General features: G+C 48.9%; 4 protein-coding genes across 4 annotated transcripts in view; 2 read left to right on the top strand and 2 right to left on the bottom strand.

Moving 5' to 3' along the window:
* Positions 1 to 529: 529 nt before the first annotated feature.
* Positions 530 to 14,146, top strand: LOC308197657 (uncharacterized protein). Its single transcript, XM_080598521.1, has 6 exons — positions 530 to 1,045; positions 1,162 to 1,376; positions 1,484 to 5,260; positions 7,336 to 7,396; positions 12,960 to 13,133; positions 14,010 to 14,146. The coding sequence occupies exons 1-3, from the start codon at positions 832 to 834 to the stop codon at positions 1,793 to 1,795; spliced, it is 741 nt and encodes a 246-aa protein (XP_080454647.1). The 5' UTR covers positions 530 to 831; the 3' UTR covers positions 1,796 to 5,260; positions 7,336 to 7,396; positions 12,960 to 13,133; positions 14,010 to 14,146.
* On the bottom strand, positions 6,404 to 10,025 carry LOC308196976 (uncharacterized protein; the record flags this gene model as incomplete). Its single annotated transcript, XM_080596714.1, has 3 exons — positions 6,404 to 6,522; positions 8,549 to 8,564; positions 8,637 to 10,025. 3 exons carry the CDS (start codon positions 10,023 to 10,025, stop codon positions 6,404 to 6,406), a joined length of 1,524 nt encoding a protein of 507 aa, XP_080452840.1.
* LOC308197656 (uncharacterized protein) overlaps positions 14,142 to 23,849 on the top strand; it is a gene marked incomplete at its 5' end in the record, with an annotated part of 59,450 nt that continues 49,742 nt past the window's right edge. Inside the window, 4 exons of the mRNA XM_080598520.1 lie at positions 14,142 to 14,379; positions 14,534 to 14,775; positions 15,167 to 17,432; positions 23,003 to 23,090. Coding sequence (XP_080454646.1) covers positions 14,142 to 14,379; positions 14,534 to 14,775; positions 15,167 to 15,544 — 858 coding nt within the window. The 3' untranslated portion in view covers positions 15,545 to 17,432; positions 23,003 to 23,090. The remainder of the gene's footprint in view (positions 14,380 to 14,533; positions 14,776 to 15,166; positions 17,433 to 23,002; positions 23,091 to 23,849) is intronic.
* Positions 17,723 to 20,861, bottom strand: LOC308196975 (uncharacterized protein). The gene is given in 4 exon segments (XM_080596713.1): positions 17,723 to 18,986; positions 19,113 to 19,318; positions 19,351 to 19,633; positions 19,636 to 20,861. Coding segments are annotated over 4 exon segments (1,149 nt in total). The 5' UTR covers positions 19,927 to 20,861; the 3' UTR covers positions 17,723 to 18,617.

Below are 23,849 nucleotides of genomic sequence, written 5' to 3'. Positions count from 1 at the left end.
TGGGAATACTTCTGAGAGGTGTACATAAGGTGATAAGGGGAAAGACATGGAGAGTAAGATAGCAGAGAAACCTGTGTGACCTGCACAGCTGCAGAGATCTGGGAGGGAAGGTATTGATGTGAATTCTGTAACCTCAGCAGGAAGTTAATAGATAGTAATTGTCTTTTCCTGACTCTTTAGTCCAGCAAACATACTTTTGGTACAACCCAACGGCCTTGACATTTGCTTTGATTTGCTGTGATTTTTTCTGGTTCACAACTTTCTCCTCCAGCCCCCTGTCTCTCCCTGTGCCTGGTGCTTGTAAGAGAGAAGGCCCAGGAGAAAGCAGCGCCTGCCTCAAGCTGACCCTGGAGCGCGGTGCTCAGTCCGGAGAGGAGCAAGCTCAGGGGATCCCTTCAGCCCGTGGATCTGCTGCTTGAAAAGGAATGAAAAGAGGAAGGGGGGCGGGAGCAGCGGCACCCCCTCTGCCCCCAGCGGCCGGGGGGGCCGGTCCCTGCGCGCTCCCCCGGGGGTGCATTCCCCAGCGCCGTTTGAGGCCGCTCAGCGCCATAAATGCCATTTGCATCGGGATAGGATGTAACAAGAGCTGTAAATCACTGACGGCGGAGGGAGCTCCTCTGGGGGCAGACACGGCGGAGCCGAGCCTCCTCGAGCCGCGGCAACGTGTGAACGGTATCTTTTGTCGGGGGGCAGGACCGATGGCAATTAGATGATACTTATCTGGCTCTTTGATGTGTATTTACACAAACAACGTTTTCCTGGGGGGCTTGCGGTATAAAGCAGTCGTGCTCCCCGGCACCCTCCTTCCCGGCAGCCCCGAAACAAGGCAGGATGACCAAGGCCCCGTTCTCCGTGGAGTGGCTGTCCCAGAGCAGCCAGGCCCCCAAGAGCCCCACACAGGGCACCCCACGCCGAGCACCCTCCTCGGCCGCGGTCCGCCAGCCCTCCTCGGGCTCCGGCCCCGGCCTGAGCGAGGGGAGCAAGGAGAAAAGCTCCGGGAAAGGCGGCAGGAGCAGGGAGCGTTTGGCAGCATCCCCGGCTGCAGGTAACCGCTGCCGTCGGGGCTTCCGCGCTGGGTGGGGAGGAACGGAGGCGGGCAGACCCCCCCCCCCTCGGGCCCTGGGCCTGGCTGACCCCTTTCTCCCTCTCCCCCGTCCCCAGGAGCAGGCGAGCGGCCGCGGGCAGCGGGGCGGCCCCAGCCGGAGGGGGGACCCGAGAGCGCCGAGGAGGCGGCGGGCAGGGGGGGCCGGCGGCTGCGGACGGCGTTCAGCGCCGAGCAGATCGGCACCCTGGAGAGCTCCTTCCAGCGGCACCGCTACCTGGGCGCCGCCGAGCGCCGCAAGCTGGCGGGCAGGATGCGGCTCTCCGAGGTGCAGGTGAGCGCGGCGGGGACGATGCTGCGGGCTGCGGGCAGCGGCTCTCGGGGTGGGTGGGTGCCGCCGAGACCTCACCTCTCCTTCTCGCCCCTTCCCCTTGCCCTCAGATCAAGACCTGGTTTCAGAACCGCCGGATGAAGCTCAAGAGGCAGCTGCAGGAGCTAAGGCCGGAGGCTTTCTGCGGCGCCCCCCTGCCCTACGGACCCCAGAGCGGCGTGGTGTCCTTGCCGCTCACCTGCGCGGCCCCGCCGCCAGCTCTGCCCCGGCAAGAGGCTGCCCCCGGGGGCTTCGCCTTGGCAGCGCTGCCGGCACCCACCCTGGACCTCAGCAGCACCTGCAGAGCGCAGCCCGTCTGCTTTTGGGCAGCGCCCTGCTTTGTAGGGTATAGGGATCCCAGAGCTTTCTTGCTGGGGGTCTGACCCGCTGGTACAGACTGTGACTAAGGAGGATTTGCACTAACGATAGCTCTCTGGGCTGCCACTGCCTGTAACTGCCTGCTGGATTTACAATGCAGCTCTGAGCCAGGTATAGAGACACGCTGGACAATCCGGATCATCGACCTCAGACCCACCAAATACAAACATAGTGGGCAAATACCAGTATAAATGTAATCTCTTCACAAACATAAACACTTTACAGCTTTCTTCTGAATCCATCACATGGATTGCAGAACTATTTATCCTGCCCTAAAAGAGAGTTTCTCCCCATTAAAGGAAGCACAGACTCCTTATTCTCTAGATCTGTTTCAGCCCTGGTAGGGAATCAGAATAATCTTGCATGGGCTGAAGCTTACAATTAACTGAGGATAAATGCAAAAAGTGTGAATTTATCCCATCCCCTAAAGCAGGTATCCAGTCTCTCTGCTGCTTACCATGTGGCACTTCCTGTGATGGGGCTGTGATTTTAACCAGATATGTGGATGCATCTGGAACTAGCTACTAGTAGTTAATACTGGGTCTGCTATGAAATTGTGTTGGAGTCCTTTAAATAACATATAGAATATGATTTTAAGATGAAAAAAGTTACTTTTAAATAAATATGAAAATATTTTGTCACTCTTACATGGGTGGCCTCAGTAGATTAAGAGCCTCTTGCCTAAATAGATCTTGGAAAGGATCTGGCCTTGCAACTTCTTGTCTGTTGTAGAGTCTCAGAAAAAGAGTATTTCAGCATCACATGTGCTCCTAATGGGGTTTGGGATGGTTATCAAAAGAAATGCAATATTCCAAACCTATTTTTTCCTTAAGTGGCAGTGAAGTTTGTTACCCTGGTGCTATGCACTTTTTATTTGAATAATGCTCTAGAAAACATGATCAAAATGGCCGGATTTCAGGCTGAAGAAAGGGCTCTCTTGAATGATCTTTGGCTGATGTAAGTTGTCATAAATCTTTCAAAGTCGATTGTGAACTAACATGAAAAGAGCAATAAAAATTTCCATCACTTTAGAGTTGATCTCTGGGGTTATTAGAAGATTTCCGGGGCACTTGTAATCGGGGCTCATATAATGAATAGTCTGAAGGTTCTGTCAGTCATCCTTAAACACACTTATTTTCTTTTTTATACAGGGCCCACTCAGTCACTTGAGTACACTTGCCTGGTAAAAGGCAGCATTATGTGCCTCTGAAGGCTGTTGCCTTTGATTTTCCTGAATAGCTCCCACATTTGGAAGACTCCTTAATTATTATGTAATCCATGCTGCAATTGTCTACTCTTTTGAGATTACTAATTGTTTACAATTGCACTATTAAAGTGGCTCTAATGCAAGATTTTCAGAAAACTGAAAAGTTTTCAGAAACTAGTAAGGTTCAAGTGCCATAAATCTTCCTGAGACTTTTTCAGCAAGATGTTGGAGTTAGGGATTAAGGAAATTATTACTAAACAGTTATACTAATTCAAAGAAGAAGAAAAAAAAACCATCCGAAATTCTACCTCTGTCTCTCATGTCATTAGGTAATTGGGGTGCCTCCAAAAAGCTGTGCCCTGGTGAATATTTTCTCTGCTCTAAAGTGGTGACATTTTAAGGAGAGCAAAACAATAAATACACAAGTTACCTGGAAAAAAATACCTAAGACTTTTAAAGTGGGCAGTGGTATAGCGGTTAAGAGGAATGCTCCTATAATCTTGTACAGCAGAGGAGGACCCGACCCCTCCTCCAGATGCCCACTCCGTTCAACGCAGTTTTAACAGCTCTGCGAGGCCAGGCCGGGGGGAAGCGGGGGGGGGGGGGGGGGGGCACAACAAGCCGAGGGGCCGCCGGCCCCTGGACCGAAATGGGGGGAGGAGACGGGGGGACACAACCACAGCTGTGCCTAAGGGAAGCGAGCGGGAGATGAAAGGTCTCGGGGCGAGCAATGCCGAGCAGCTGGGCCGGGCTGGGAGATGGGACGGGACGGGACCGGACGGGGTCACAGACCCAGCTCTGCACCTGGCCGCAGCCAAGCACGGCTCTGGGGGTCACTTTCCCCCCCGTGCAAAAGCGGGCTCCTCGCTAGGGGCTCGGACTGGTCAGCGGGGCTGGCTTGCGTGTATGAGCTGCTCAGCCACTGGCGAGGGAGACGCCGGGCTCTCTTTGAAAAGGTGCTAATGATCACTTAACGTAATGACTCCTTCGCCATATGTACACTTAGCAAGCACGCGAAATGTCTTCTCACTGTTTTGGCAGCCCCAGCTTACAAATATTGACCCGTTCCCCGACAGCTGCTCGAGTGAACGCGAGAGGTGATGCTCGCTTATGTCCCTACTAAAGTTAGCCTGTTCCTCCATGATAATACCTCTATTAGCCGCAAAAATCGGCTTTCTCTAGAAGTTACCAACTACATTCCAGTGGTCTAAAATACCATGTTATGAAATCATTTCATTTTGACTAAAGCGGCACAATTCTACTAAAACGCGGTTTCAAGGTTTTCCTTTGATCTGGGAGAAAAAGTAAATGAAAAGAAGGCATACTTTCATGTTTTATTCTGGCACGCCTGGATTTCCCAACAGCTGTGTTTTACTCCCGGCAGCGAGGGACGTGCGCCAGAGCCAGCGCAGGACCCCCACACAGGCTGCGCCCCCCGGGGCTGGCATCGGTCCCCAAGCAGCGGTCCTGCACATAAACTGGGCTTCTCCTTCATCATTTCTAACACCCCCCTTCTTGTCTTTAATCGCATCACGGCCACCATCAGAGGAGGAATGCTCCCCGGCAGGACAAAGCGCAGTCTGCAAGACAAACGGACCAGCCGAGCCGATTAGCTAGGGAGGAGCAGCCTAATGCTTGTGCGCTGAAAGCTGCCGGCTCTCGAGGAAGGGGCTGTAAAACCTGGAAACTGCACTCCCTGGGGAGGAAAAGGGGGCGGGAGGGGAAAATGGCCGGAGCACCGACTTCAAAGCCGCCTTCCCCTGCAGCGTGTGCGTGCAGGGGGCGAGCCGTGATTGAATTAGCACCGCGGTAATGGCAGGGAGACGTCTGCAGCCCGTGCTCGTTCACGCCTGCCCCACTTTGGGGGGAGCACCCAACAGGGGACTGGGAACAGGGCCGGGGGGATCCCCCTGCAGCTCCCAGACACGGTGGAGCCACTCCAGGCACCTGTTTGCAAACCAGGTGAAGTTATTCGGCGTTGGGTGCTAATCGGGAGAGATCTCTCACTGCCAGGCCATTTCATCTAATTGCGACCCATTATCTCTTTCTTTGATACGCAATTAGATGCCAATTAACTTGATAAATCCCACTGAAGCGGATGGGGAAGAGAGAAAAAGAAGGGTTGTTTCGGTCTCAACTTATCCCTTGTGCAGACTTCACTTCTTTTACTTGATAGTTGTCCTTTAAATTCCTAACCTCGACTTAATGTTATCTTGTAATGGTATTTATTGGGAACTAACCCTGGTAGTGCTTTGGTATTCAGGTAGGTGAAGTGCTTTAATTCTTATTTCAGCGCTTAGTTACTATTCCTGGGCAATTCTGAGCAACTGCGGAGGTGTCACAAGTCCTCAGGCAATGCGGCTATGGTGTGCATGGGAATTCAAGCGCTACTCCGGTTTCATCTAACTTGCATTTACCTTATCTAGGCGCTTTGTCCATTAGTTGCGCAAAGAGCTGAATGAGATTTCCTTGATAAATCGCTTTCATTGCAAAGCGTGTGTTTGTTCCCCCAGTGACTGAATAAGAATATCTGGGCGTGCAGCGTGTGAGCCAGGCGCAGCACGGCCGGGTGAGTCAGTAGCGTTTGCCATTTTGCTATTTATTGGGTGTCAGCCCGCATTGTTCCCGTGGGCAAAGAAGCGACTGGGTGATGGCCCTGTTAGTGTTCACGGGTACTTCAAACAGAACGCATCCATTCCGAAACAATCGATCTCGCTGATGCCTAATTGACTATCTAATAGCACCTATCAGGACATCAAAGGACGCGCTGAATAACCTAGTTAGCATTTCCAAAGGGGAGCAGTGAAGGCTACAAACACCGATCAATTGTCTCACCGGGCAGGGCAGAGCCCCCCGCACCGCCGGGGTTGTCCTGTGGCCCCAGCTGGAGCACAGTATCTGGTCTTCCCGTGCTTCCAGCCGTGTCACCCTCCTTCCTTTCAGCAAACCGCCTTACTCGCCTCTAAAAGGCGAACACGCTGCCCCTGACTCTCCTAGAAAATTGCTGCCTATTTATGCAGCTAAATGCCAATAGAAGGAAAGCTTGGAATCCGAAAATTTGCCCGATTATGCTACAAAACATTTTGTTTGAGAGGGATTGCTTTCATATTTTCCAGTTTCTGGCCATTTTTTTCTTATGCTATTACACAAAATCAGGTGGGACAGTATGTTGATGGACTTAGTATGCCAACACTGTTCTTGGAGAACACAAATAAATACCTCTGCTTCTAATAAGGTGTGAGCTTCTAGTAACTGGGGCAGGAAAAGTGCCAGTGATATATTTTTGATCATGGATATAACTTCAGCGTATCAAGTGACACAAAAGGATTGGGTGAAAGAAAATGTCGCCTATAAGCACCATATTTCGGGGAGGGGGTGGGGGTGGTGTTAACTGGCTGCAGAGGCTCTACCCTCCCAGGACCATCAAAGTTTTTGAGTTTCTCAAGTCGCCACCTCTTCTGATGGGAGCTGCAACACCTCCACCACTTCCCCATCTGTTCAGAGGTTTGTGTTCCACAGATGTATCTGTGGGAGAAAGGAGGGGGATCCTGGAGATTTAAACATCTCATTTAATAGGAAATTCATTTTAAAAACAAAAGTTGCAGTTCTCACTGACTTTCGGCAAACACTGGGACAAGTCAGCTATTTCCCTGTATCCACAGTCAAATGACAAGGGAAACAGCAGCAGGCACAGTTTCTATAAGATGCATAATGTATAAATGCAAAGGCAAGCACTGGTCTCTGGGTATAGCATTGAATAGCTGTCTCATTCGTGGTTTAGTTTTGGCATCAAAGATGAAGTGTCCCTCCCTCGATAATATGTCCTTGGACATTACTGTGTGCCCTAGTGGGGGTGATGTTGGGCACAGGGGTCCAAGGACTGTCCAGCCTGGCAGAGACCCCATCCTGCTGGTGGGGAGGGCCCCTTGAGGGGAGCACACTGCTGGCTGGACAGGGGTGTGCTCAGCTCAGGAGCTGCTGCATCCCTGTGGCTTCCAGGTACTGCTTCCAGACTTGGCTTGCATGAGGCAGTCAAGCTCTGCAGCTATACGTGATGTGTTACTAGCAACAACGTTTAGTGGGTGGATTAGTGGAGCCTGAGCTTCTCTGTTGTGGTTTGTCCATGTGCGGGCCTATTCAGAAATGGCTGCTCTGAAAAAAGGCTGAGATAATGAGGTCAGTGTTTCATTTGTTTATAAAAATAAACACCCACATGGACTTGTTCAGGAATAGTTTCTAAACCTGAAAATGATCAAAATCAAGGTACAGATGCTGAACTCTTTTGGGGAGCTTTGGACCTGTGAAGCAGAGACTCACCTGTCTAACTGATGTGTCTAGGAGGTGCTGTGGGGTTTAAACACCCCCTGGAACAGCAATGTTGGATCAGTGGCACTTGCAGGTATGTATTTCTGTGCCAGGGACGGAGTCTGGTCTCCGACTCAGTGTTCAACTGCTTGGGCAATTGCACTGGCTTAGGCAAGTCAGCCAAAATGAGTCTTTGTGCCAGAGGTAACTCAGCATTCATGGGTGGCTGACCCCAGAGAAAAAAAGGCGATCTTACTGCCAGAGCTGTGCTGCAACAAGTAGAACCTCCCCCAGCCCTGCCCTTAGGGGCTGATGTTGTAAGGGAAGCATAGGGGCAATGTTGACGGAGGGAAGACACAAACGCTCAATATGAGTGTTAAGTATGCTTCAGCTTTAATGGATAGCTCAATTGTCTTTTATCGTGTACAGAATAATTAGCTCATACATATTGCAAAAGCCAAGCTCCTTATTGGTAAGCGTCATCTACTGCCCTATCTGTTAGTTCCGCATTCTTCTATCCGCTAGTTCCCATTTCTAATCTAACTATAACTCCCAGGGCAGTATGCCCTCTACTATCATTGTTTCTAATTGCCTGGGATTTCTCACAAGAGTTCCCAGACAAGCCTTGCGTACGTGTCTTTGCTCTTGTTTCTCTAGACCAGCTGGGTGCGGTAATCCGCCATTTCCTTATCTTGCAGCTGCATGATATCAATGTGATTACGCGCAGCGAGCCAGTCCCCAACAATTCCCCCGTTTTTATTTTGAACCAAAAGCTTTCTATAGATTTTTCTATCAATCACCGCACACACTGCAATAAGCAAGGTACAATAAGCAACAGGGTCAAAAAATCTCATGCAGAACTACGATTGTAAAGTAGTGTGCCTACTAGAATCTACATCAGTCAACAAGCCACTAAGCGCTAGGAATGTTGCTTCGCAGCGATACTGCTTCTTACTCGCACAGCACAATCACACAATCACACAATCATGCAGAGAGGCCTCTTGCACTTCTCATTCATACCACAAGACAATATCACTTAAAATAATTTGTGTGCAGCTTCAGGAGGTCCTTGTCTGCTCCCGTGGTGAGCGGCTGAGAGTGGAGACCCCTCCGAGGAAAAAATGCTCGGGGTGCACCTAGGGGCGTCCGTTCCACAGTCGATCCCACAGCCGAGCAGAGCGGCTCCTGGCGCAAGGAAGGATGCTATTATAGTTTATATAATGACAGCAAAGAGATGCATTGCAACGTGTGGCATTGACCCCCTTTTTTTTTTTTTCTGATGCTCTACCGACTGAGCTATCCGGGCAATTACACCTTACACATGCTATACCGACTGAGCTATCCGGGCAATTACACCTTACACATGCTATTACTGTTGCTAGAAAAACCCTACTAGTTAACTGCTCGAGCCTTTTTATTAGGCAACTAAATACTACTCGCGCCGCTACTATAATTAGGACAATTATTAGCAGTAAGCGTAGCCCTTCTTTTATCAGACCCAATATCCAACCCCCCATGTTCCCAAACCAATTTGCAAACAGTCTATCAAGCCAATTATCTTGGACCACTATCTTCTTGGTGTGGTCTCTCAGCCATTTCAGCTGCTCGTGGATTGATTCGCCATGGTCCGAGAGATTAAAACAGCACATTCCTTCGAGCTCTTCACACCCGTGGCCCTGTGCCAGCAGTAGAAAATCAATCGCCGCTCTGTTCTGTAACACAGCGTGTCGCAAGCTATCCAGGTCCTGGGCCATTTCTGTGAGTACCTGCGTAGTCACATTTGCTTGTTTTACAGCCCAACAAGCTAGTTTCCCAAGACTAGCCATAGCATGAGCCACAGCCACTCCAGGCACAAGTGCCGCCGAAAAGAACCTTTCAGCAGGACCCCAGAGTTCGACCTGGTCATCGCAGTCACTCCCCAAGGTTTTTAGACTGCGTCTCGTCCGGCGTTTCCATTGTCGAGTAATGTTTCGCAGCTCTTGACTATGTAGATCAGGGGCAAACAGGGTCAGGCGTCCCAAATAGCACGGCCCACCGTGTGCATTTGCTGGAATCCCCTGCCAGGCTCGATCTCCACAGATCAGGAATATACCAGGTGGTAAGGCCTTAGCAGTTTGCCTTGGCCATGTGCTTGACTCGTTCCCGTATGCCCCCATGGTGGTGTTGGTGGTGTCGTTGTACCCGCAATAGCTGCTATTAGCTTCGAACCCCCTTGTGTGAGAGGTCACATTAGTCCATTGAATCATATTTTGTTTTCCTTTATTCCACATAAAGCACGTCTGTGTCCAGTTATTACTGGTGTTCCCTACCGCCACTGATCCCAACAAATCCAGTTCCTGGGGATCCCATGGCAAGCTCGTGTTCAGAGCCACTAGCGCCGCCACAACGGCGTCGGAGAGGTTGGACGAAAGATCGAACAAATCAGTACTTGCGGAATATGGTGCTAACAGTTGTTTCAGCTCCTCCTTGTTCCCTATTGGGACCCCGAACAAACAGGTGCGGAAGGGATCAGTCGCTTTGGCAAGAGACAGGCAAAATTGAGCCAATCGAGTTCCCTTCGGTATATGTAGCGGAGGGAACATGGCTGATACCATAATTTGTATCTCCTCAGTAAAGTCCTTATCAATAAGTCCTGTTAACACTAAAGCCCCATTTAATGTCGCCGATGACCTTCCGATCAGAAGTGCTCCAACAGGCTCATTATTAATTTTTACAGGTCCCATAACGCCTGTTTTCACCCCAACAGGCTTATTGTCCATCAAAGTCACATTTACTGCGGTTGCCAAGTCCAATCCCCAGGCTCCCTCTGGTGGCTGGTTGGAGGTGAAAGGATTCGTCTCGGTTGGAGTCTCCGCAGCTGCCGCCGCTGTTGAGGGGAAAGCCGCTTTTTGTGTCATCACGGGGCGGCGGTTCCCGCTGGTCTTCCCGTTTCCCTGGGTCTTCCGCCGGCAAGCGGTTTCATTATGCGTATCAGATCGGCAAGAGGGACACCACACATTAGCCGTCCCACATTGCCTCTTCATATGACCCGCGATGCCACACCGATAGCAGCGTAGTGCAGGTCTTCTCGACGAGTGAGGTCTTTTTCCACTTTGCAGGGGGGCAAGGGCGGCGAGTACCTGCGACTGACTAGCCTGCAGTCCCTGAGTAATACTTTCCCCTACCTTTCGAATAGCGTCAATCAATAGCGCCTGCGAGCCTATCGGTATCCGCGACAGTCGATCAAGAGCCTCTTCTATAGTCCAGGTACTGGGCAGCGTATTTAGAACATTTCGAGAGGTTTGATTACAATTTTGAAGGGCGCATTGTTTAAGAATAGGGCCTTTGAGATATTCGGGTAACCCAGCTACCTGTATAGCTGCGGCAACCCTATCAATAAATGTTCCAAACGCTTCGTCTCGCCCTTGCTTGATGGACATATAGGAGGGCATTCCTCCAGGCTCCCTAATTTGGTCCAGTGCTCTCCTAGCTAGCGTCATGGTCGCTTTTGCCTTATCCGGCCCCATTAGGGCCTGGGCCTCCAAGCGATTGTATGCACCGACCCCCAAAAGCTCCTCCAGCGTGACCCCGTATAATGGATCTCCGGGCTGACGCTGCACCGCAACTGCCTCCTGACAAGCTGAATGCCAGTGGGCATTAAACAGCAGAATCTGATGCTGCGTCAGTATTAGCTTCATGATATTACGAATGTCACCGGGGAGCAGTATATTAGTGGACCACAGATAGTCTAACATCTGTTTCGTTGGCTCCCCACGTATTCCTGACTCATTTACCGTGGCACGCAATTGGGTCAGTATTTTCCAGTCCAGATTCGTCATAGTAACAGTTGTCTGGCCCTGGGCGTTGGGCGGAGAGTACACTACGGGGAAGGCGCCTACAAGCTCTGTCGCTGCCCCCACATCACCTTCACGTAACGCCTCCCCTGCTATTTTCGCCCAGAGTCCTGCTCTCTCCGACCCCCCTGATTCGAGTCGCATATCTTTCAAAAATGGATTCTTATTTCTCCCCTCGCCTGCCGCCTCTCCCTCGGGAGTTTCCAGGGGTAGAGGAGGTGCACTGGGTCGTGCCCCCCCTCCCCATCCCCCGGGGGCCGGGGGTAGAGGAGGCGCACTGGGTTGTGCTCCCTCCTCCCCTCCCCCGGGGGCCGGGGGTAGAGGAGGCGCACTGGGTTGTGCTCCCTCCTCCCCTCCCCCGGGGGCCGGGGGTAGAGGAGGCACACTGGGTTGTGCTCCCTCCTCCCCTCCCCCGGGGGCCTTCATAGTGAATTGCCGGACTGATGGAGGGAGGGGGTACGGATTGGTCTCTTCATCTGCCCTCATCGTTTTGCGCAGCCGTTGTGTCGCAGCGGCTGCCACTTTCTGCTCTACCCGATATATCGTTAAAGCGTTCGTAACAGCCCGCCATGGTTTTGCCAGCTTCTTAGCCGTCTTATTCTCATTAATCATTTCCTCAAACAATATATCACCAAACTTACGCCACTCATCCTCCTCAAACAATGTGTCAGGGTTAACAAAGCAGCCCTTCGCCACCCCATAGGCCACTAACCCCTGTAATTCTTTATGACAATCTATATCTGGCGTCTTACGCTTTTCTAAAAAGCACTTAAGTAAATCAGTTGCCGCCTGTTTCTCCATGCTTACTCACGGTGCCGTTGCCCCCGTGCAAAGCGTGTCTTACGCTTTTCTAAAAAGCACTTAAGTAAATTAATTGCCGCTTGTTTCTCCATGCTTACTCACGGTGCCGTTGCCCCCGTAGAAAGCTTCCATTCGCGGCGTTCCGGCGGGACCCGCTATGGGTTCGTCCCGGGCGCTCTTCCCGAGTCGCCTTCTGCTCGCCCCAATCTTATGTTCCGCGGATTCCAGGTTACGTAGTCAGAACCGGCTTTCCCCTTGTACTCCGTCGCCTAATACCGGCTTACTCGTTCAGGGTTCTCGTCCAGCAAGGCCTGTTCGGGCGCCATTTGTTGACGGAGGGAAGACACAAACGCTCAATATGAGTGTTAAGTATGCTTCAGCTTTAATGGATAGCTCAATTGTCTTTTATCGTGTACAGAATAATTAGCTCATACATATTGCAAAAGCCAAGCTCCTTATTGGTAAGCGTCATCTACTGCCCTATCTGTTAGTTCCGCATTCTTCTATCCGCTAGTTCCCATTTCTAATCTAACTATAACTCCCAGGGCAGTATGCCCTCTACTATCATTGTTTCTAATTGCCTGGGATTTCTCACAAGAGTTCCCAGACAAGCCTTGCGTACGTGTCTTTGCTCTTGTTTCTCTAGACCAGCTGGGTGCGGTAATCCGCCATTTCCTTATCTTGCAGCTGCATGATATCAATGTGATTACGCGCAGCGAGCCAGTCCCCAACAGGGCAATCCAGCTCCTGGGCCCTGTGGGCTTGGTAAGGTGCCTGCATTGCTCCAGTGCCTAGGCTTTATCGCTCCCCTGGGGCCAGAGCCAAGCGAGGTGGCAGGGGCTGGAGGAGTTGATAATGTGCTGCTCATTCTGATGGCCACCCAGTTACAGGAATGCCTGAAAGGATGAAAAGGGGTAGCACAAACATGATTTTCTCCTCCGATCTCTCATTGTAAAATGGGGAGTTCTGGGGGGAGCTGGTTTGTTTAGGGTGTGTGACTTATTTACGGACTTATTTTTATAGATAGAGAGCTGACATCAGCTCTTATGTCTGGGAGCTGAGTGTTGCTCTGGTTGTAGAAAGACGCAGGATCCTACTCTATTCCACCCCTGATGCCCACTGCTTTCAGCTGCACATCCCAGTGGGAACCCCGAAGAGCTCAGAGGAAAATGAGGTCCTGCGAGTGCTTTTGCCCAGGTACACAGGTGGTGACCGCTTCCCCGGTCTGTAGGAGCCTGGTCTTATCCCAGTATCTCTGCTGCCAGTTGGGTCGTGGTTAGTGCGGTCTTTCTGAGCGGCGTGGGTGAAAACGGGACATGGGACAGGACTGGCTGAGCTGTGGAGACACTGCTTTTCCCAGCCGGGCCTTTCTTTTCACCGAGGGGAAAGCTCGGATGGGGACGGAGGGGGGCTTTGCGGTGTCCTCCCTGTGTTACAAAGGCATTGCCCTCCTTGGCTAGCGACGTGTGGATTGGGGACAGCTCGAGGCTGATGAGGTGCGAGCTTCACTGCTCACTGGGTGCTTTGATCGAGAAAGCCCGTGGGAGATCTGGGACATTTTCTGGCTAGACGAGTGGCGCCAAGTCCAAGCTGCGAGGGCCTGCAGCCCTGCTGATCCTACAGCCCAGGTGAGGGTTCAGCCCCGGGGATAGGGACTTCTGGTCAGCGGCCCCCCACAGCTTTTCCCAGGGAGCCCGGCCTCCACGGCTCCCCCAGGGTGACTTTCCTGACGGCGGGGCTGCTGGCCCGTGGGGAGTTGCGGTAGCCCCCGACTCACCGGCCCTGGGCTCGCCCCGGGCCCCGACGGTGCGGGCCGGGCCATCTTGTGGCTGGCTTCGGGTACCTCCGCGCCATGCAGGACCCCGCGGCTGGAAAAGGGAGTGGGTAAAACCCGCTGTTACCGACACCTTCGGTATCTTTAAACGCCCCTTCGTGGGGCTGGGCCTGCCCGTGCCCTGCCCTCCGGGGGAGAGGGGCAGGTTTGCACTTCAAGGGGGTCTCCCCGGCCCCCCCCAGACACGCTGGAGCCAGGGGCTTGCAGACATTTGCCAGACGTGTGAACTTTCCTCCTAGCTGGCAGGCAGCTGTTATCTCTGCTCGATTCCCACTTTGATGTGGGTTCACACTTGCAAACGAGCCCGCCCGGGACCGGAGCGCCCATATAAGAGCGGGCCGAGCCCGGCAGTCCCCTAGCCCCTCTCCGCCATGAGCCAGACTGAGCTTCCTTTGGCAGAGACCAAGCCCCACGGGGTCAGGCCCCACATTTGCTGCGCGCCGCCTCCCCGCGCCCCGACCTCGCTGGGCAGCAGTCCCCTCCTGGCCAGAGCCGAGCCCCGACGGGGGGGACCGCGGCCGAGCCAGCCCGCGGACAGCGAGCCCTGCGCGGCGGAGCGGGGCGCAGCCAGCCTCCGGGAGCCCAGCGACCCCTGCCCGTCGGAGCCAGGTTGGGGGGGGGGGGGGGGGGGGCAGAAGCCGGGAGCAGGGGTGGGATGTGGGGACGGGACTTCTGCTTCCGTTGCTGTGACGGCTCTGCAAGGCAGGGGACGGCGGTGGGGGGACAGAGGCCTCACCTCCGCCCCTCCTTTCCTCTCCGGCAGCCCCCGACGGCGGCTGGCTGAGCGCCGACGAGTCCTCGGGCTACGAGAGCGAGAGCGCGGGTGCGGAGCGCAGCGGCGGGGCGGCGGCACCGGGCGCGACCCGCGGACGGCAGCGGCGGGCGAGGACGGCCTTCACGGCGGAGCAGGTCTGCCGGCTGGAGAAGACCTTCCAGCGCCAGAAGTACCTGGGGGCCTCGGAGCGGAGGAAGCTGGCAGCTGCCCTGCAGCTCTCGGAGATCCAGGTGGGTGTCGGGTTCTCCCCCGCCCCGTCGGGCAGCGCTCGCAGCAGATCCACCTAGGGGTCTTCAGCTGGGTGCGGTCGGGTGGGGCTTCTCGGCAAGGCAAACAGCCGGGCCTCAGTGCACAGCCATCGGAGTGTTTTGTACGTTCTTAAAGCCTCAAAATGATTCCCCTGAAACTGCTCGACACGGTCGTGTGTCTCCCCCCACGCCCTCTCCCCGCAGTGCTGTGCCCTCAGTTAACAAGGACATCAGTCCAACCCCGTCAATTAACGCAAAGTAAACATTGCAAAGGCCCACGAGCTACGGTTTTTCATAATTTGTTTGTCTTTTTATTAAGCGAGGTTACTGATCTGTCTCTTCTGCCCCGTGCCTCTTCCCTTCTGTTACTCAGATCAAGACCTGGTTTCAGAACCGGAGGATGAAACTGAAGAGGCAAATCCAGGACCACCAGCACAGCCTCGTGTCTCCTGCTCCGCTCTACAGTTACCCACCGGGAACCCCGCCAGCCCTCCTTCACGAGGAGGGCTTTCCGCTGTCTTTCCACTATCCCTTTGCTCCACAGCACCAGAGACTCCTGCCCCTTACCCCGGTGCCTGCTGTGCAGTTCAGCTTCTCCTTTCCCAGATACGATGTATTGCAAAGCACCTACCACTTTATGGCAAATGAGCTGCCATACTACCATCAGCACTGGCTTCCTCCTCATCCTTCTTTCCATCCAGTTATTCAGAATAAAATGGACAAGAAATGCCATCCTGCATATGCATTATAGTGAAAACAAAAGGGGGCAGACAAAGGGGGAAATTGATGTATGCTCTAATGTATTATGTCCTGCTCAGAATTTCTTGTCTAACTTGGAATCATATGCTTATTATTTTCTAAGTTAAATGTGAAGAGTAATAATTTTATATTTGTACTGAATAGTATTAAAATTTATTGGATGTGGTGCCACACAGTCATTTTTGGTTTGATATCCCCCCTTTGAAAAAGGCCTATTTTTTAAATGCAGGTAGTCTACCATCTTCTTTTGATTTCTAGATGTGCTGAAGGATTAGGCACTGTTGAAATGAGTAATTATGCTACAGCCATGATGCACTTGCAGTTCCTGTGCCCACAGCCTTTTTTTTTTTTTTTTTGTGCCTACAGCTGCTGTAAGGGAACTGGAGGGAGAAAAACCATGGCAAAAACTCAAAAACTTGCAATTGTCAAATTTCTCACAGTGTAGGATAAACTTATTAAGTTTAGTCTGCAATTGAATGTTAAGAAAGTAGTTTCAATTGCACACCCCCGGTTTCTCATATATATATAAACTGATAAGAGTTACATGTGCAAACTGTTTAAAGGTTGCATTTGTGCAGTGCTCTTTTGTGTAATGGGGAAGAATTTAGATATTTTAATGTATATTACCTGACTTTCCTACACTGATGCTGAGAGGTACATTCTGAGTATTGTGTATTTGGGAGCCTGGACATTGCCGGTTGTATTGTACTGTGCATTTGGTTAAGTGCACCCTGTGAGGCACAACACAGGAGGAAGATGTAGGTGAGTTTCTCTTCTGAATATTAACTTATTGCTTTGCACTTCCACTCCATTTTCCACATGAGAACTTCAATTGTGTTAACCACAAATGGTAATTAAGCCTATGCGTCTTTAAACAGTGATTAAACAGTTCAAATCTTCACTACAGAGTTTTAAAGTGTTAGAGTTACCAAAACCAGTATCTTGTAAGAGATTTAAGAGCATAATTAGTGTTCTGTTAACAGCCATATTATCTCAATGAGATTTTAATCTGCAAATGTGGCCTTTGATTCACCACTAAATGCTCATTGTAATTGCATATTGAACTTTAAAAAAAATACTTTTTACTTAAAAAAAAAATAAATTGATCCTTTTAGGACAAGCAGCATTTAAAGGAAACATCTTTGGTTTTCACTCTAGCAATCCTGAAACTTTTTTTCCTCCCGTGAGGAAAAAGGGGGGTAGTTCTCAGGATCACAGTTTTCGCTTCTCTCTTCAAAGGGGTTAGTTAGCACTCGATCTTTAGACTTTAATTATGTTTCTTTAATTCATTAAACGTTCTTCTAAACGCATTAACTAGGTTGATTGCTGCATTGTAGTCGAAATTTTCCCTTTTCACCTTCTAATTCATTGAGCCTTGAGAGTTTCGATTTAATAGCCTAGGGGCTTCTCACCTGTGAAAGGATGATTTAGAAAGAGAAAAGTTTTCTCAGATTAAACTGCTCTAAATCTTAAAGTTAGACCAGGTTAAGACCTGCAGATTTAACTCCAGCAGGAACCAGGTTGGAGGCAAACCTCTTGGTCATTGGGGAAGTGGTGTCTGGAATTACAGGGTGACAGTGCAGGAATTGTCAGGCTGTTTTCTCTGGCGTGTACAGTCTGCATAGGAAGAGACTGAGAAATTAACACTTTGTCCCTTCAGCAACCTGTATCTCAGCAGAGTTTTGGCGTGGCAGGGAGAAGGAGAGGTGTGGGTGTGTTGGGAGGGGGAATTCCTTTGAATGTCCCCTGCTGCCCCCTTACATCATGGTTAAGGTATGGGTGCTTCTTGACAGCAGGTAGAGAGATAACCCAGCTATGGAATGCTTGGAGATTAGTTTTTACATCAGAGGTTATAAGCAGAACAGGAGCTGTAACAGAAGGTAGGAATGTAGATGTAATTCCTTGTGGTCTCTTATACCACATTATCCCTTGTTGCTACCAAAGATTTGGAATTCAACTTGACTTCCCTCACTCCCAAAACTGGAAGGGGGGGGGGGGGTGGCAGGGGGGATTACCAAGGTATTGCACAAGGTGTTTGTAGGCCATGTTTGTCAACTTTGCACGGTCTCTACCTGAAGGTGGTTTTTTTTTTTGTTTGCTTGTTTGGTTTTTTAAATAACCGCAAAGTAATTTATTTTTCTCCTGACAAGCAGGTAAGGATGGTCGGGGCAGGGAAGATGTAATCACACCTGCTACAGTTTACACTCAAGCTTTATGTTGATGCAAGGTCTGTTTCTCATTATTCTCTATATGCTCGTTTTTTTCATTCTCGATAAAGCTTGCTGTAGGATTTTTAGGAACAGTCCTGACAGCAAGCCTAACAGAAAGCTGCAGCTTAAAATTAGTGAGGCTGCCACATTACACCTGAAGCCGTAGAAGTAACAACTGAAGCAGTTTTCTTTGAGCATTCCCAGAGACCTGAATATGTGTACAAGCACTTTTGTCAGATTTAAGTTAAATTGTTTCACACATATGAAAAAAAGATTATTGCCAATTATTACCTTTAAATATTTTTTAAATGCATAAATGGAGTATTCACAGCCACATAAAGGGGAGACTTTTAGGGAAGGTGTAAAACATACAAATAGAAGACAGTATTGGACAACTTGTTCAGCTTTGTTTATAGAGCCATCACCTTTTTATATCATTTTCATTTTAATGCATTTGCTGCAGTTTACAAGTCTTTCCTTAAAGACTCACAGATCATTAGAATAGTTACATTCTCAAATTATTATTACATTACTTAATTACTGTGTAAACTTCAGCGTAATCAATGCTTCCAATTTTTCATTGGAGAGCCCCACCTGATTACAGGTTGTTTTCTGAAAACAAACTTTTGGATAGGAAAAGTTTCAATACAGTAGAGCAAAGACCATAGGAATAAGGAAAGTTCCAATTCCTTCACTTCCACTCTCAGTATTATTCCTCTAACATTATTCCTCTAACAGATTGTTTTCTCCTCGCAACATTAGAAAAAAATCTAAGTCATCCATATATTTAGTATAAATAAATAAGTATTCTTTAGATATTTGGCAGTTGTTAATGCAGATGGTCTTTGTCATTTTTTAAAAGGAAGGAAGATATGGCTGGAACCTCAGTCTTTTATGGTCGTTGGTTAAAGTCATTGCTGGCATTGCGGTAGGATAAGAGAGTCCTGGGCTGGGAGGCAACAGTAAGGCTGGACTTGGCAGAACTGTCTGAGCAGACTGAGACGGAACCGTGGGTAGCAGCAAGGCAGGGCTCGGCACCGCCGGGTGAAGGGGGACACCACGGGTAGCAGAGACGCTGGAGTCCATCCCGTGAGAAGGGCTGGGTGTGACGACATCTGGGTAACAACGATAGGGCAGAAACAAGCCAGAGACCAGAGCTTCCACCCTCGCATCTTGCGTCTCGCGTTTAAACTTCATCCGGCGATTCTGAAACCAGGTTTTTATCTGGGGATTACAAAGAAAGAGTGAAGAACAAACTCGGTCGCCTCTTTGGGTGATGCGCTCTGAGGCCAGCCCCAGCGGCCGCTTAACGGGATGCCCGGTCCCGGTCCCCCTCGGTGCGGCGCTCACCTGGCTCTGGGAGAGGTTGAGCAGGGCGGCCAGGCGCCGCTTCTCGCTGGCGCCGATGTAGCGCTGCTCGCGGAAACTCCGCTCCAGCTCCTGCAGCTGCGCCGCCGAGAACTTGGTGCGGGGCCGCCCGGGCGCGGCAACGCCGCCGCCTCCTCCTCCTCCTCCTTCCTCCGCTTCGGAGCTGCTCCGCTCCGGACCTCCGGGGGCTGCGGGACGGGAGCGGGAGCGGCCCGTCAGGGGGCGGGCACGCAGGCAGCGGCCGCACGTGCAGCAGAGCTTCCCCGACGGCCTCGCGCGCGGCGGCTGTTAGCCCAACGGTCGTTACCTCGGCGGCCGTTACCCCCAACGGTCGTTACCTCAGCGGCCCCTAGCCCGGCAGTCCCCGCCCGTCGGGGCGGCCGGCACTCACCGAGGTCCCTTGGGCGGCTGTCCTGGGCGTCGCGGAGGTGGCGGTGAGCAGTCCGGGCCCCGCCGCAGCTGCTCTGTGCCAGCCACTCCACCGAGAAGCGGCCCTTGTCCATGGGCGCCTCTGCCACCGCCCGCCCGCTCGCAGCCTGTTGGGGGGGGGGTGGTTTGACTCTGGGGGCAAATATTTAAAGCACCTTCCGCGGCGCGGTTTGAAAAGGCCGCGAAGCATCAAATGAGGCCGAGAACAAAGGAGCCCCCGGAGAGGCGCTTTAATGTCCCCTTTCAGGTGATTGTTACATCCGCCTAATCTCGGAGCGCGGCGGTTAGCGGAGCTCAAGGCTGCCTGACCTGGCGCCAAGTTCAGCGCTGAGTCACCCGCCGGCCACGTAGCCGCGGGTAATCGCATCACGCCCTGCGCTCTTTATTCTGCCCCGGCCGGCCTCTCCTCTCTCGGCCAGCCGTGATTTTCCATCTTTATCTCCCTGGTATGAAGGACAATGATGCAGAAGGGGCTGGTAACAAAAGAGGACATAGAGAGACCTCTTTTGGGAGAGCAAACCCCAGGTGTGGAGTTCTGGAGTGTTTGGTCCAAGGTCTGAAAGAATCCCATTGCCTTTCTAGTGACTCGAGGAAGGAATAAGTATTCCTCGAGCTTAGAAATAGGTGAAAATTACGGACAACCACTGGTACTAATACCTTCCACTTAGTCTATAAACACCATACTGCCCTTTGTGAGGTCAGGGTGCGCAGATGTTGTTTGAACTAAGAGTATTTCACTACTGTCCATGAGGCTGAGTGCCGTGATTAGGGCGTTCTTCTGCCTCTGAAGTGTGCGGTACAACTGCTGGTGACATCCCTTGATGTAGTATCGCCTTCTTAAAGAACTTTCCGTGGAGAGAAGGTTTGAAACTAGATTACAGGGCCATTAGCACGGCAATTTGTTAGGTCTTTTGTTAGAAAGCAGGGTAGGAAGTTCTGAATTACCTAATAGGCAGTAGTGTGAGTTAATTCTTATGAATTCATTTAAGACTGGGCAACGAAGTTATGCTTCGTTGCTTCATTCAGGATGTTGGACAGGATGAGAAACAACGAGAAAATGACTAGTTGGCTCGAAATAGATCTGTTCTTGTCTTAAAACATCTTCTCGTTTCCCCACACCCCAAGAAAGAAGTGTGTGCATTTCAAAGTAAACAATTTGATGTTTTTATAAAGTAGATCAAAGAAGAGGAGTGCAAACTCTGCTCAGAGGCAGCCTGTTCAAGGATGATTCAGATAAGAGTGAGAAAAGAATCACGTTTAGGGTCTGAAGTGGGCCTGGGATGGCACAGTCCTTATCCTCTACAAACACAGGCTAACACATTTACAGGTAGTTTCAGTAAACAGTCGCCACTGCTTGAGTTTATACAGCCACAGATAATGAACTAGCTTTCACGCAGAGCTGAACGTGTTTGAGACATCATGTTAATTCTCAGACTTCAAAGAAAACCATGTCGCGGTGGTGTATTTGCAGTGAGACGGCAAAAGTCAAATAATACTGTCCTTCCAGCTTGTTTTCCTCTGAGGTTGTCTATATTTTCTGAGGCAATAATGGTTTTTCTTTGTTTTTTCGTCTCATAAAATGTAATAGGATTTACCTGCTCTTTTGTTCAGAGTTCTGAAGCTTGACACACCATGTTAGATGCTGCCTTGAGTATGCTTCATACATAGTCTACGGTTATGAAATCTTTTCTCCTTGTAATAAGTTATCCTGAATGTCCAGCTGAGCAGATTGTTTCTCTTTTTCTAAATCAGCATCAAACTTATAAGAGGTTCCTATGTATTCTGAAGAAATCACTTTGCATAGCTGACACATTTTACTGAAAATCCTATCTGAATAGAGTGACAGGGATGGTATTTGCATTGTATTCATAGCTTCTAATTCCACCTACAGCAATCTACTACTTTTAAAAACTACTGAGATGCAACTTACTAGTTACATCTGTCCTTCTCAATGAAGAAAAAAAACCACGCAAAGCAAAAAACTCTGAGAAATCTGAACACCTCTTTTCTATATTTACTAGCTAAAAGCAATCTTAAGAAAATAAAGAAAAATAAAGAGAGAAACAGGGAGGAGACTGTTGCTTTGACGACAATCAGTTGTAATTCAATATTCAGAGTGATTTTTCTGTAATGTACCATTTCATATATTTTCATGTAGCTTGGTTCCTAGTCCTACAAACAATTCTATAATTGTAAGCATGGAATAACTCCACCCCCTGAATTAATCATAAGTATAATAACTTACATGGTTGAATCAATTGATCAGAGAGCTTACTGTCCTGATTAGAATTCTGCACATTAGCCCGGAAAAAATAAACTTTGAAAAAAGGATAAAAGCATAGACAACTTCTTAAGTGAATGGTTACAATGTATTTAGTGTTACAGATAACATCTAATCAGAAAGACCAGTAAAGCATCATTCTTTTATTATGTTATTGTTTCTACTCGTTAATTATTATTGCGTTTATTTTAGTAGAAGAACAGCAAAGGGAGTGCCACTATGATGACAGTTTTTAAATTTGCGTTTTAGTGTTAATATGGGGTTTAGCGTTTTCTTTTTGCTCTTGTTGTTTTAATCCTTCAGTCATTGATCTTCTTATCACCTGACTAGATTGGAACAATTGGTTTTATAGCATTCAGGAGAAAAGCTTTAGTTTCAAAACTCACAGGAAATCAATACGGTGTTTTTTGTAGTAGAGTGATATTTCAGATTCATGCGATGGTAAGGCTGCTGCTGATTCCCCACATTTCTTTTCCATGGTACTGAACCACCTAAGAAAACCTTTCTATAATTTCTCTTTAGGTCCTCTGATGTAGTTTATGTAGTTTGCCTTACTGCTTAAGAGACTAGGAATAGGTGTTTTGACATTGTCCAGCTCTTAATGAACATGTTTTCAGAAGGGGTGGGGGAAATCTCATTTGTTTAATCTGCTGCGAATAAAGGCTTTCATTTAAGTCAGAATTGCTCCTCTTTTTTTTTTTTTTTTCCCCGCTGATGATATTTTTTTGCATTTAATGCAATTTATTTTAAAACAATACTAATATTTTTACTTTATACTTGTAAACAGGACAGCATAGATATACCGTGCTGCTTTTTGGATAAAATAAAATAAATTGGCAACAATATTTTTGTGTTGGTATAACTGTTAGCAGAAAGCCATGAGCTGACATAAAATCAAAGTGGCTGTTGTGGCTTGCCTATGTTTTAAATGCTGATATATTTATTGTAAACAGAAGTAGATGTCACAATGAGCAAACTTTCCTGTATTGTCGTCTAACTGCACTATAAAAATTGCATAGTGTTCTCCTATGCTATAATTTAGATGTTTAAAACAAAATATTTTCTGTGACAAGATTGTCTGTAAGACATTTCTGCTGTGTTTCCTTCAGCTGTTATTATAGCTTTAGTGTTCTTTTTTATAACTTTTTTTTTTTTTTTTTAGACCATTCACCTCTACAGTATTAGAGCAAAACTGAACAGGGACTTCAACAAATGTAGAAGACAGCATATCTGTGGTAAACCCAAGAAAAGTATGTCTAAAATTAATTACATTTTTAAAGGCTAATGTTCATGCATTGAATGTTATTGTGATGGTTTAACAAAGCTACAGAACCTTACTTGAGGCAAACAAAGGATTTCTTCCTTCCATGCTTTTTCCCATGTGTTTCCCCTGTCGAGGAGACCATTTAGGTTTCCAAACTAAGAGTAAACAAAGAGGAGAGTAAAAAAAATCAAGTGGTTTTTTAACAGCCATGAGAGCTAGACCCACTCACTAAAAAGCTGGATGAGCTCTATGACTTGAACAGAGAAAGAAATGGGATGATTCCTTTTAGTACTGAGTACTGTTGTTGCTTTCTATAGATAAATGCTAGTGTCTTTAGAGTCAAAACTATTATTTTTTTCCAGATGGAGACACTAAGGTAAGAAGCATAAATACTTTTTTTAGGTCCTTATTGGTGATACTCAGAGTTGAATTACAGTAGAAATTCAAGTAAATAGTTGTTTTAAAAAGTTGATATCTGTTAAATATCTATGTTCATGTTCCTGTAGAAAGATTTTATGATAACATGTGATAAAATTGTAGATGCAATTCAATATTAATGACTATAAAGTCCTTCTTAGATGGAGAAAAAAAAAAACCACAACTATTTAGACACCCATCCATTAATTAGCTGTTAGCATTCAGTTTTTCAATCAAGTTAAATGTATCTGGTTGCCACTGATCAGTGAAAGATGATCCTTTCCATCTCAATCCAGCTGCTTCCTATGCTCTGAATTTTGTTCATTTT

The sequence above is a fragment of the Anser brachyrhynchus genome (genome assembly GCF_964034855.1).
Source record: "Anser brachyrhynchus genome assembly, chromosome: 6".
Classification (NCBI taxonomy): domain Eukaryota; kingdom Metazoa; phylum Chordata; class Aves; order Anseriformes; family Anatidae; genus Anser; species Anser brachyrhynchus.
Note: the sequence above shows the minus strand (reverse complement) of the source record. Positions and strands in the feature narration are given on the sequence as shown.

What these genes read in the sequence shown, in the direction of transcription:
- LOC308197657 (XM_080598521.1), top strand. Translation starts at nt 832, where the DNA reads ATGACCAAGGCCCCGTTCTCCGTGGAGTGGCTGTCCCAGAGCAGCCAG. An exon ending in GGCAGCATCCCCGGCTGCAG is followed by an intron (nt 1,046 to 1,161) that starts GTAACCGCTGCC and finishes CCCCGTCCCCAG; the next exon opens with GAGCAGGCGAGCGGCCGCGG. An exon ending in TGCGGCTCTCCGAGGTGCAG is followed by an intron (nt 1,377 to 1,483) that starts GTGAGCGCGGCG and finishes CCTTGCCCTCAG; the next exon opens with ATCAAGACCTGGTTTCAGAA.